General features: G+C 38.1%; 1 protein-coding gene across 3 annotated transcripts in view; it reads right to left on the reverse strand.

The window, feature by feature from the left end:
• The window catches only part of TSHR (thyroid stimulating hormone receptor), a 71,472-nt gene that overhangs the window by 13,726 nt on the left and 44,918 nt on the right, over positions 1–12,828 (reverse strand). For all 3 annotated transcript variants that reach the window (XM_075753065.1, XM_075753064.1, XM_075753062.1), the window contains 3 exons: positions 11,265–11,342; positions 10,216–10,284; positions 1,339–1,416 (listed from right to left, as the gene is read on the reverse strand). In XM_075753065.1, the coding sequence (XP_075609180.1) occupies positions 1,339–1,416; positions 10,216–10,284; positions 11,265–11,342 (225 nt within the window). The remainder of the gene's footprint in view (positions 1–1,338; positions 1,417–10,215; positions 10,285–11,264; positions 11,343–12,828) is intronic.

A 12,828-nucleotide genomic window follows, 5' to 3' on the forward strand; every position in this document is an offset into this window, starting at 1 on the left:
ACAAAATGTCACTCCAGTGTGACAGGAGTGGTTTGGCATGATTTGCTGTTGGAATGACTGATTATTATGGGCCACCTCTCCAATGTCCAATTATTTAAGGTATCTGCTTCAGACGTATGAGTCTGTGAATGGTCTGTGCTTCTCTCTCCCCTCAAGCCAGTGAAAGGACAACCTGACACTTCCCGGAACTGGTCTTGGACCCTGTTCCCAAGGACTCTGCTAATAACTCCAGTGGAACTTGTGGTAGAGAGTGATGTGGAGGAATGATGTGGCCCTGAAAGGTGGGCCCTCAACCAGATCTTCCTCTTCACCCTACAAGACAAAGTAATGTAGATAACTGAAGCAGAAGACAGGCCACCATTCACACATAGGCCTTGCAATGCATCTGACTTGAGATGCAAGGGACAGAGAGAACCAGAGGTTTGATGCTGAGCTTGCCATCAAAGGTCTTTTGCAGCTTTGCACAGCGGGGACACAACTCTTCTTAGCATAAAGTAAAGACCAATACTACTTCTGCTGTAGATTGCTGTGTCACTGGTAGCCAGCCTGATTTTCTAGAGTTGGAAAGGTTCTGGGAGAAAAATAATGTCTTCTGCACCTTTTTGTTATTATAGCTAGCTACTAGGATTCCTTCTGTGAACAATACACTGTTATTCTTTTACAAATATGCTGTTTTCCTGAAGAGCAGAAAGTAAAACTGATTTCTGCATGGAGCGAGTGCTGCTGGCACTATCTGGTTTTGCAGCAGAGGAGGGAATCCCACTTTCGGCGCTTCAGTTCTCCCTGTGATCAGTCCTATGCACTACGTTACATGCTGGATGATAGGAGTCAGGGAATATGATTCTTCTTAAAGCTCTTAAACTTCTCAAAGTTTTTTGTTTCATTCTGTATTGCAATTCCTAATTTTAGTGAAAAGTTCTTTGGAGGACTATAAAATCAGATTGGACGCCAAATTACATGAGAAAGAAGAAAAGACAGCACCAGAAGTAACTTCATTCTGTCTAAAATTATTTTTTCATGTCTGTTTCAATTACCTTTACATGTGTGCTACTGGAGTCCTTAGTTTGTATTACAATTGTACTACAATTGTACAGTCATAAGACAAATTGTAGTACAGAATCTTTCAGAAGAAAAATTGGTAGGAACAGTACTTCTAAAGTAAGATGCAAGCTTTTCTTAAATCAGTTCCCTAAAGCACAGGTTTTGTTGCTGATATTCTTTTTGTAAACATGCCATTCCCATCCATGCTGCTCTGTTGTTAATAATGCCTGGAAAGAAAGTGCAACCTAAAATAGTATTATTTTTAAAGCTTTCTCTACTTCATTTTCTCCTACTCACAGGAGAGTTGGTCCACTGTGCACTCCCAGAAATGCATCATCATTGATAACTTCCAGGTATTTGTTCTTGTGCAGATAACTGCAGAAACAAACAAAACACAGTGATTTGGAAATAGTTATCCATAGGTTAAAGAAGATCTTCAGTTTACCTGCCTACATAGATTCACAAAATGTATAAGGGCTATCCTATCCCAATGACATATTGAAGCATAATCAGTTACTTCATTTTCTGTGTACCCAAGGAAGAAAATACAGGTTTGCCTTTTTGAAAATGGCAAGTAAATTCCTCAACAAATAATAAATAAATAAATTATCAAAGTAAATTATCTTTGCTCCAAATTCTTTTTCTCTCTCTGTCATACACATAAAGACGCATGCATACACACTGTATCTTCAGGTAAGTATGTGTGAGGATGAGATGAAATCGATTGTTATTCTTTCATCAGAATGCGGTATATGGAATTACATGATACTTACAGGAAGACATCATGAACAAACATGAAAATAATTCCTTCTTTATTTTGAGTTCAATAATAAATATTTTAAATGCTTTAACATCTCTATAGCCAACTGGAGGCTCCCATATACAGGTTAACAGTTAAGAATCAAGTTTAGTTATAAGAGCAAGAGAGGGAGAGAGAAGGAGAAATCTGAAGGAAAACATAATATAAATCATGTAAAAAAAACCCAAACTATAAAGTCTTGGGAAAACCATGAACAATTTCATAGAATCATAGAATCACAGAATGGTTTGGGTGGGAAGGGACCTCAAAGATCATCTAGTTCCAACCCCCCCGCCCCCGCCATGGGCAGGTACACCCTCCACTAGACCAGGTTGCCCAAAGCCCCATCCAGCCTGGCCTTGAACACTTCCAGGGATGGGGCATCCACAACTTCTCTGGGCAACCTGTTCCAGTGCCTCAGCACCCTCATAGTGAAGAAGTCACAGTGAACGTATGGCACTGAGCACATTTTATGACATTCTGTGAAGAGCAGATAAACACAGAACATGATGAGATGGAAAAATAAGCGTTATTTTTATGCATACGGTGCCAGCTTGCGTATATTGGGTATATTTGACATAGAATTAGATTAAAAATGTGACTTTGCAACAATTGTCCAGGTAAAAAGTACTTCAAAAAACACAACAGGCATGTTAATTTCCTTGACGAGGTGGTTCCTTCTGGCTAGCTAGGAGGGAGGAGGACTGCAGTTATAAGCGGCTGAATTTCCTAAACACACAGACAGGAATATGCTGAATTAGCTCAGCAATGAAAAGAAACCAAAGATTAGGTTGCAATATATACATATGCACATATATATGTATGTGTGTGTGTATATATATGTACATGTGGATACTACTGTGATAATTCTTTCCCTAAGCCAGCAATTTAAACCCTAGGTGATGTTTTTACTTAGTTGAATCAACTTCTGTCACAATGTTTACAAGAGAAACAGCTTGCAGGCATCAAACCTAGTCATGCTTTTTAATTTAATTTAGATGGAAATTGACATCATGTGATGGGAGTAAGAATCATTTACCAAATATAGAAGTCCTTGGAGGAGGATGGAGGAGAATCTAGCACTTTTGGCTGTGGGGTGCTACGTAAGCAAGGAGACAAAACAGTCCAAGCATTTTGTTTCTGTATTATGATGAGAAAGGACAACTGAGAGAAGTTTGAACCAAGGCAGCAAAGGGGATGGTAGAGCTGCATGACTACATTTAAGGGCAGAAATGCAATGCAACCCACTAAGGAGAACACAGAACATTGCCAAGGAGAGTTGTCAAGGGGAAAGTATGTTCCCCTTGATGAAATGATGACAAAATGACCAATGCTATAAAGGCCCCAAAGGACCACGGTGCACAGGCAGAAGAAACTCATAGCACCTGTGGCTGTCCCATTTATAAATTTTATCAATTTTCTGTATAGTGTAAAAGGTAAAGTCTAATGGCACCAGTAGCAAACCACAGATTAAAGCATGAGGCTGCAGTCTAGGAGCAACAAAAGGTTCCACAGACTGCAATATTATAGGTAGCTCAGGTCCAGCAGAAGCAGGAAGAGGAACTCATAGTGACATGACAATAGTGGGTGACCCAGGCCCAACAACTACAAGTGTCAGAATTGCTTGACATTTCACCAACAAGGGCTAGTGGAGGCCTTGTAATGCAAGAATGAAGAAAAAGAAGATGACTGCAGATGAAGACGGTAAAGCATTGCTCAAGAGAAGATGATGCAGTCCTCAGTCCAACTGAAGGACAGAAACTTTGCAAGACAGGCTGCCTCATGGAGGGCATGTTTCACAGGGTAGATAAAAGCAGAGAATATTCCCAATGATGAGATCAGCAGCAAAAAAGAGAAATAGGAGAAAACCAAGAATATTGCCCAAGTGAAGCCAGGTGACGTTACCTAGAATTTAAACATATTTGTCTTAAAAAGAGGAATTTCATAAAATTTCAGAGTGCAGTTGGCACAGAAATTATAAGACCATGCCTATTAAAGAAATGCCCAGACCACACTTAGAGAAATTAAATGAAATGAAAGGAGAAAGAGTTTGCTACTATTGATGCAGGTAGTAATACCTAAAGCAGAGGGGGATGTTTGGTACTATAAATATTATAAATATTTTAAAGCTAGCTTGTCATGTAGATAGGAAAAAATACAATAGAAAGATTGTCACAACATATTTCAGACGATGTCCATGAAGTTTCTGTGAGCCATGCCCACTGTGCCAGTTAGTGGCAAAGATACAAAGGTCAAATCTTTCTTAATTGTAAGTTCTGTAACAAAAACACCATTTGAGATGGTGGCTGTGGAGATAAATGAATTGACTCAGAAAAGTGCAGAAGACCAGTATTTTATCTTTGTGCTGGAAGAGTCTTTCAAATTCAGATAGCTGTAGTGGGGTGTAGTTGTAAAAATAATAAAATCAGAACAATTGTTTCTTGGTGTGGAAAAAATCAAGTAAAGATTCTAATCCTGTCCTGGTTGAAGTCATTGGCAAATTTTCCATAACTTTCACTGAATATAAGCTTATATTGATCACCATAGTGACAAATGAGAAGTAAATGCACTTTGGATGGCTTACACAACACAAAGTCTGAGAGAGCTGAGCCAGAGTAACACTTCTGTCATGTTATTCATTGGACATTACCCATGCCTAAAGCCTTGTTTCTTACAGAAAAGCAGCTTGTTTCATCTTCTCAGCTATTGTTGTTTGAAATAAACTTTCATTCTTTAGAAATATATGTCATTCTGATGTCACCTGTCATTTGTGTTTTCTGAGAACTGACTTTCATATTCTGTAAATGACAACCTAGTCACGTTTGTTGTGAGCTTTTACTTCAGTTTGCAAATTTCCTCATGATTTTGTCTGCAAATCTAATACAAAAATTAAATCCAGAGCAAGAGCCAAGAATTAATCCAAGATTTCAACATCTAGGTTGTAGTTTTGAAGGACGCAAAAACCTGCCTGACCTAATAAAACCTGTCTGTTTTAGTAACTAGACATTATTATACTACCAGATAATTGCTGTGCAATTTTGAAATACTTTCCCCTGAAATTTGAACACCATAGTGAGTGATAAACCTGAAATATAATAGTTTACATATGCGATAAAAATCTTCAAACTCACAAATAGAAACAGCCAGAGAGAGACTTTCGGGAAGTTCATAACCATGTGTCACCAAGGAGGGGCTGAAGTGTTAGCTGCCAGTTTTCACATCAATGAGTCAGGCCTGTCAGAATGTACAATTTCCTGATGCTAATTGATTTCAGTTGTTTAAGCCCTTTTATTTTTATAGGTACCTCTTTTAAATGGAAAGAATAAGACTTTGGTAAATACTGATTTGATAAAGTAAGTTTATGTATAGCCAGTACAGCTCCTTCTGAGAATGCATTTAATCCTGTTGTTACTGATAGCTAAATGGCATTGAATGTCATTTAAATACGCTGCAGAAAAGAAAACCGCAACAGTGCTACTCACGTGTCTAAACAAATGTTGAAAGTCTTAAAAATCACGTGGGTGAAGTGGAATATCTGTCTTCAGTGGGAACATTAGAATAATAGTCATTTTGGAAAGTTGGTGGAAGGCAATCAGGCAGACATGAATACCACAGTGCAAAGTGTGCAGGAAATCTGGAGTAGGATATGCTGATGGTTTCATAGTGCTATAAGTAAAAGAAGGCTTTTTTTTCCGTATTCAGACATTATAAATGCATGCTTCATAAAGCAGCAGGTTAGAGAATCTGCATAAGGAAAAGCATCTTTTGATTTCAGCTCGAGTGGCACGTGTGCTCTGCTTCAAAATGTTACAGTCTAAAGTCTGTTTTATAAGAGCAATCACCAGGTACTGATATTCTGCAGCTCTGCAGGACCAAAAAAGCCAGAGACTACACCACAGCTATAGTCTCCAAAAAGGAGTATCATATATAGATGAGAAAACTTCCTTAAAAATAAGCAAAATTATGAAAGTTCAGTTATTGAGGGTATTCTGGGCACTCTTTAGGCACACCATTTGGGAGCTACAGAGCAAACATGAAAAGTGTGAGATGGCAAAACAAAAACAAAATCCTCAATATTTGAAATATTCAAAATCTTCAACTGAGATGAAAAAACTGAAAAATGTTGAAAGGTCTGAAGATATTTTTACAAAATATTTTATTTTTACCAAAAGTGTATTTTCTTCTGGGGGTTAAGGCTATGAAGGACAATTGCTGACCAGCTACTTCAACTAACTATCATATAGTTCCACATACCTTTCTTTTTTCAGTGTAAAATATGGTCATTCATGCCACCCTCCATATTATATCTGGACACACCTTTCCTGCTGTTTTTTTTAAGTTGGATTATTTCACTCATAAGGCTTTTCTGCAGTCTTACAACTAATTTTATCAGCACAAGGAGTGATGTAATAAGAATGGACAGCCAGATTAGGGTAAAAGGGAGGTTTGCAAAATTTTCTTCCAAAGGATCACTTAGTTAAAAACCAAGTAAAGTTACCAAAGCTCTTAGCTGGAATACTTCACTGGCTTATGAAATGATGTTGAAATGGTGTATCATTTGATAGTGCCTGCTTGCTTTCAGCTTCTGAGTTTAAAATCAGGCAGTAGAGCTTAACAAACAAGGAGGAAAATAATATGTTGGCCACACATTTAAGTATCACTACTGTAGTATTAAATGGACTCTGGACATGCAAAATGTTAATCTATCTATGCATCTTGTTGGATTATGAAATGAAAGTTAAAGAAGGGAGAACAGGCAAAAGAGATTCATTGGTAAATGAGCAGTATTGAAGATTCATCGTATGTTTTTTCTACATCATTGTTTATCTTGACTCTGAGCTAAGCCAAGCATTGTAAGTGATCCATGAGAGTGTATACTGGAGTAAATATATTCTTTTGGAGTTTATTTTTGTAATTAGATTTTGAGATTGCACACTTTCCATTTCAGTAATTTAGACAGCTCTGTAAAAGCTCGTCACAAATATATTTTGCCATTCACTGGAAATATGTTTAAAAAAATCTTCTTTCCTCATAAGTTTCCTTATGGAAAGAAACATCGGTGCAGGAGCACCACTTTACAGAATTCTGCAGAAGTGATGCAGTTCATGGACCTTAATGATGTGTTGGAATGAGGCATTCAAGTTTCAGATGAAGGCTGTTCAGTAAAAGTATCATTCGGCCCTTCATTCCTGGTTCTTTACTTCCCTGCCTTTATAAAACATATACAGTGATACTGTGGTTTGCTATAAAATGCAGATGCCTGTTGGATGAGCAGATTTATTAGGTAGTGCTATTATTCAATATGATAACAGAAACCATTTATGCACTGTTCCACACCTATATCTGCAATGATTGTTTTGACCTCCTTGAATTACACAAGTCTTTTAATATTGCAAGAGTGGTAGAAAGGCACACAGCATGGTAGAAGGTAGTCTTCGACATTCCCCAAATGTCTTCTGATTTATGGATGGAACATGGAGTCTTTGAATGATTTGTCAAAAATGAATTCTTGTTTTTGATTGTTTTCCTTTTTTACTTGTTTTTCTCCTTGAGGTCATCATTCAAAACCCATTAAAACTTCTTTCCCTCGCTCTTTCTCTTAGTTTCTTTTTGCTCCTAGTTTCATTAAGTCCAAAGAATGTTGGATCAGACCCAGGGGAAAATAGGGTACGTTCTTCGCTGTACAGTGGTAGATAAACAGCAGTTCAAATTAGAAATGTCAAAAATACAGAAAATGAAATATTTGCCTTTTGCATTAATTTAATGCTGCTGCTAGAAACAACAAATCTCCAAGCTTGCACTTAGCAAAATTATACCTTATCTTGGCATATCGTAACCAAACTACTTCAGAAAATTAGTTTAGAAATTTCAATGTAGTTTATCAAACAGATAAAGGCTTTACCACTGATGTTCAGCTCCCTAGTTTGCCTTGTAAATTTGGAGTAGTGCTTTGCTCCAAGTAAATGTCATATGATTTAATTAGGAGAAAACTGTTTGTTGTAATAAACAATTTTTACTGCTGGTAAATAAAGCTCTGAAAGTAAGCCTGGGTTTAGTTATTTTGGATTTTTTTTTTTTAATTTGTTTAACTGGTGCATCATAGCCAGTCTCTGGAAAGAGTCACTTAGAATCATAGAATATCTCAGGTTGGAAGGGACCCACAAGGATCATCAAGTCCAACTCCCTGCTCCTCACAGCACTACCTAAAACTAAACCATATGACTAAGAGCGTAGTCCAGCTGTTCCTTGAAGTCTGACAGGCTTGGTGCTGTGACCACTTCCTTGGGGAGCTTGTTCCAGAGACATTAAAGAACGTTCTCCTAATGTCCAATCTGAACTTCCCCTGATGTAGCTCCATTCCATTTCCTTGTGTCCTATAACCGGTGACTAGGGAGAAGAGATCTGCACCTCCCCCTCCACTGCCCCCTTGAGGAAGTTGTAGACTGCCATGAGGTCACCCCTCAGCCTTCTCTTCTCCAAGATGAACAAACCAAGTGACCTCAGCTCCTCCTCAAGGCCTTTCACCATCTTGGTTGCCCTCCTCTGGACACACTCTAATAGTTTGATGTCCTTCTTACACCGAGGTGCCCAAAACTGCACACAGTACTCGAGGTGGGGCTGCACCAGTGCAGTGCAAGCTGGGACAATCACCTCCCTTGACCAGCTAGCTACACTGTGCTGGATGCCCCCCCAGGACACGGTTGGCCCTTCTGGCTGCCAGGGCATACTGTTGACTCATATTTAACTTGCCATCAACCCAAACTCCCAGATCGCTTTCTATGGGGCTGCTCTCCAGCCTCTCATCCCCCAAATTTGTATGTGTAACCAGAATTACCCCATCCCAGGTGCAGAATCCAGCACTTGCTCTTGTTAAATTTCATATGTTCAGTGATTTCCCACCTCTGTAGTCTAGCCAGATCTCCCTGTAAGGCCCTCTAGCCTCAAGGCCTTAATTAATACTGAAATACCCTTAGCGTACTAATCACAAACTGTTTCTGAAAGTAAGGAAGCAGTATCTGCAGAACCTAGTATGTGTTTTCTGCTTCTCTACTTCTACCCAGTCCAACAAAGGAGATGTTTAGGACTCCAGATCTTCTAAAACTACTTTTTCACTTAATTCTTTAATAATAAGGGAAATTCCAGAGACCAGAAGCAATAGCACTTGCACACTATCAGAGAAGCAGAAAGACAAATTCCTACAAAATCATCTGCAACCTATGTTTCATCAAAATGCAAGAAATGGAAGAGCCAACACAGTTCACATATTGGCTAAGGCTTAGAAAGTTTTTAAGTATTGCATATACAGCTTAGAGGGATTCAGTCAAGACACTGGGTTCATTCTGCCATATTTTACATCTTGCAATTTCTGTGGGCACTAGTCATCATGAAAAATTCCTTTCTCATATGAAAGTTCAAAGTAACTGAACTAATGTGAGTAAAATAAGACCTATCCCAGATCTTTAGTTTAAATCAAACCTTTTAAAAATTTAAGAAGTCTAGCTAGCTGTTAAGAAAAAAGGAGGGAGTTTGGAAAATTAAGACCATGTGAAGGATGCTTTTATAGAATTCTTATGATATTCAAGCACAATTTAAAATAAGGTACTGAAAATAATCAATATCTATCTTCATGCCTCTGGTTAATTTAAGAGCTCACAATGAAGAAATCTCTTTACTCATGAGATTGCCAGCCAGACTCTTCAGTCGAGCCTCTGAAGGACCAGAGTAAGCTCTGCCTAAGTGAATGGAACCTCTGCAATTGAGATTTGTTCTGTGTTAATGATAGAGGCAGATGATTTTGGGTATGGTGTAAGAAGGATATTCACTCACTAAGTATTAGTTTTCCAGAAACTACAATAAGAAGGTGAAGAGGAAGCTTAAATGGTTGTTTCTTGCTTTTGAGATGCCCATCTCTCATTTCTAGTGCAAGTGCCTGGTTCCTCTGAATTGCTTCCAATACCTTACACCACTCTCTTTTTTGCAGATAAGAAATTTCTGTGAAAGAGTTGCTACCATTATCAGTGCTACACTTACTAAAATAAACTGTCTTGGAGAGTAAACCAGCATAATTATCTTCCAAATTGTTTTAGAAATGTTACTGATCAAAAGAAATTTTATTTTAGCTTCAAACCAGAACAAAATTCACACTGGAATTACCTGCCATGATTTTATTTCTGAGCTATAAATATATATAGCAAATGAAAGCACACTGCAAAAGACATTAAGCTCCCATACTTTTATTACTGGCTGAAATTAATATCCTCTCTTTGCTCCTTAAAAATAATTAGAATAGGATATGTATTTGAGAGCCTCCAACAAGCATAGAGTATTTATTATATAATATTTTTTCTGAAAGAAGAGAATGATCTGCTACTTACATAGCATCCAGATTTGTCCCATTAAAAGCGTGGCCTTGGATGCTGGTAAAACCATTATTGTAGAGTTTGCTGCAAGCATAAAAAAAATAAATTAGTGTATTTTGGGTTGCTTCAATACTGAATACCCAACATTTTGTATAGTATTTTTCTTCGCAACAGCACATTCATGGATGTGTTAATTTTAATCTCTTGAAGCAGCAGCAATTATAGTGCAAGGTCAAACAAATGCCCAGCAGCATTCTTGAGTGTAGTTGAACCAAGACTACCATATGGCAGGTGTGCCATCTTTTACTTCTTTTTACAGCAAAAATAGAACTAGACTAAAATACTTTGCTATAACTTTCCCACCCTCAAACTAAAACCAAGGAAACAAAATTCTGCTAGGAAGGCAGATGATTAAGGAAGGCTAAAGGAATGAATACCTAGCAAAATAGGTATGATTTTACTATAAGGCCTACTTGAATTTTTAGAATTCATTCTTTTGCTCGCTTAGAGCAAAAGGATTTTATTTAGAATTTCTTTAGAATTCATTCTTTCGCATTCTAGTGCTCTTCCCCCTAGTTCAGGTCATAACTTGTTACAGTTGTTTTCTCTCCCCTCAACATTGAGTATGACTTGCATAACTGAACTTTATTCAACAATTTTCCTTCAAGTATAACTCTTCTGACATTTGCCACCCATTAGTTTCTACAGTCTATGCCACTTTGGTTGCAAAAAAGTTAGACACAGTTCTAACCATGCTGTAGCTTTACAGAAGGAGAACACTGCAAACTTTTCCCTTTGATTTTCGCCAATATAACCATTCACTGCATTAGGGTGATACCAAAGCAAAACCACTTTGGTCAAGCCAGTTCAAAGAAAAGCAGCAGGCCTGCTTCAAATCACTGTCACAGTGTTTATGCAAACTAGATTATGGATACTACCTCTCTATGGTATTTCTCTGTTACAAACTACTAGAGAGTAGGACAGGGATTTTTTTTTTTTTTTAAACATTTTACCATATGCTTGAGAGAGGTAATTGCCTTGTGACTTAAACTGGAAGAACTTACAGAGTTAGAGATTCATTACAAAGCCCATGGAAAGCATTTGCAGGCACTGAAGTCATGAAAGGATTATCTGCAATTTCACTGTAAAAGAAGACAAAACATCATAATCAAATATCTGCACAACAGAGCTTCTCCAGAGCAGTTTTATTATTAATTGTTCTCTGCTTTGATAATAAATAAAAGTGTAGAATAACTTGTTTAGTTATATCTAAGTCCAGAAGATACCTGTGGGATGATTAAGTATTGAGCATGTTCCAGCATCCAGGAAGTGGATGTGAAGTAGATGGGGTTTATAGTCCTGGTGAGGTGTGCCAGCCTGCGTGATTATAATGGTTAACAGCACACACAGCTCCCTTACCTCATAAGCTGGAGAATTAGCAAAGTAAATAGTGCTGCAGTGTCAGCTGAGCCAGCCAAGTGACTTTAGAGATGAGATTCTGCTCTCTAGCTAAGCTCAGATAAGATATCAGATAATGCAACGTTCAGGACAGAGGCATTTCACTTTACAGAACTGCATCTAGCACAAGTGACATAATTTATTATGTGATCTAACCTAATGATTCTTCTTAACTCTTGTCCAAATGAGTGTTTCACTGTCTGTCATATCTTAAATACTTTTTTACTCCCATGCTGCAGTCTTAATAAATACCATGTATCTTCAGACCAAAATTCTGTTGTGACAAAAGGGACAAAGAAAAACTAGAGAGATTTACTATTTCTAAAATGGAGAAAGGAGAGAGGAAAAAGCTGGTAGGAACAAAGGGCTGATTCAGGATTCAATGTCAGAGGCCTACAGCAAACATAACATCTCCAGGTTATGGAGTGTGAGTTATCAAAAGGCTTACCTCTAGTCTCAGAAGATCCTTGGGAGGGAAGGTTTTATTGCTCACTACAGGTCTAGACTCTTTAGCAAAACAACCAGCACTTCTACATTGCTCTGAGGTTTGTCTTGCCAATTGCAGGCCGTGAATGCCATGGGGACTGACCACTCTTGACTAAGAATGCCCCTTAGCAGCACTGAAACAATGCCTGGGGTAGACCATCAATCATGTCTGAGCAAGTCACCTCCTAGCATAACACCTCTCATTTTTAATAGTCTTTTACCTAGCCCATCCAGCAGCCAAACCTCTTCCAGCTGAACGCTGCTACAAGATTGTGAAGTCCTCTCTAGGACTTACTGACCAAGATACTTTTACCTTCTGTCAGCCTGCAAGTCTTCACCTGAGCTGCTCTTCCCCCTTAGCTTGATTACAACCCAGAATTTGAATTTAAACTGTGGGTTAAGGCACAAAGATAGGTATCAATCATCTTTGCTTTCTGAATACGAAGAAACACCTGCTTTTTTTTTATAGCAGGAATCTTTGTTTCTGAAATACCTTTAAGGATAATAGCGGGAGATCCCTCTGCCCCCATTTGTGTTCCCATTTTCTTTCTCCAAGAAATTGTTCTGCAATTTGCTTCAAGCCATATTAAAAAAAAAGGGGGGGGGGAAGGTGGTGTCTCTAAATCAGTTAAAGTAAATGGGTTTTAAGGTATGAGAAAGGAAGGTCTTAGTGTTATGTAGGAG

Source organism: Balearica regulorum, chromosome 5, assembly GCF_011004875.1.
Source record: "Balearica regulorum gibbericeps isolate bBalReg1 chromosome 5, bBalReg1.pri, whole genome shotgun sequence".
Taxonomy (NCBI): domain Eukaryota; kingdom Metazoa; phylum Chordata; class Aves; order Gruiformes; family Gruidae; genus Balearica; species Balearica regulorum.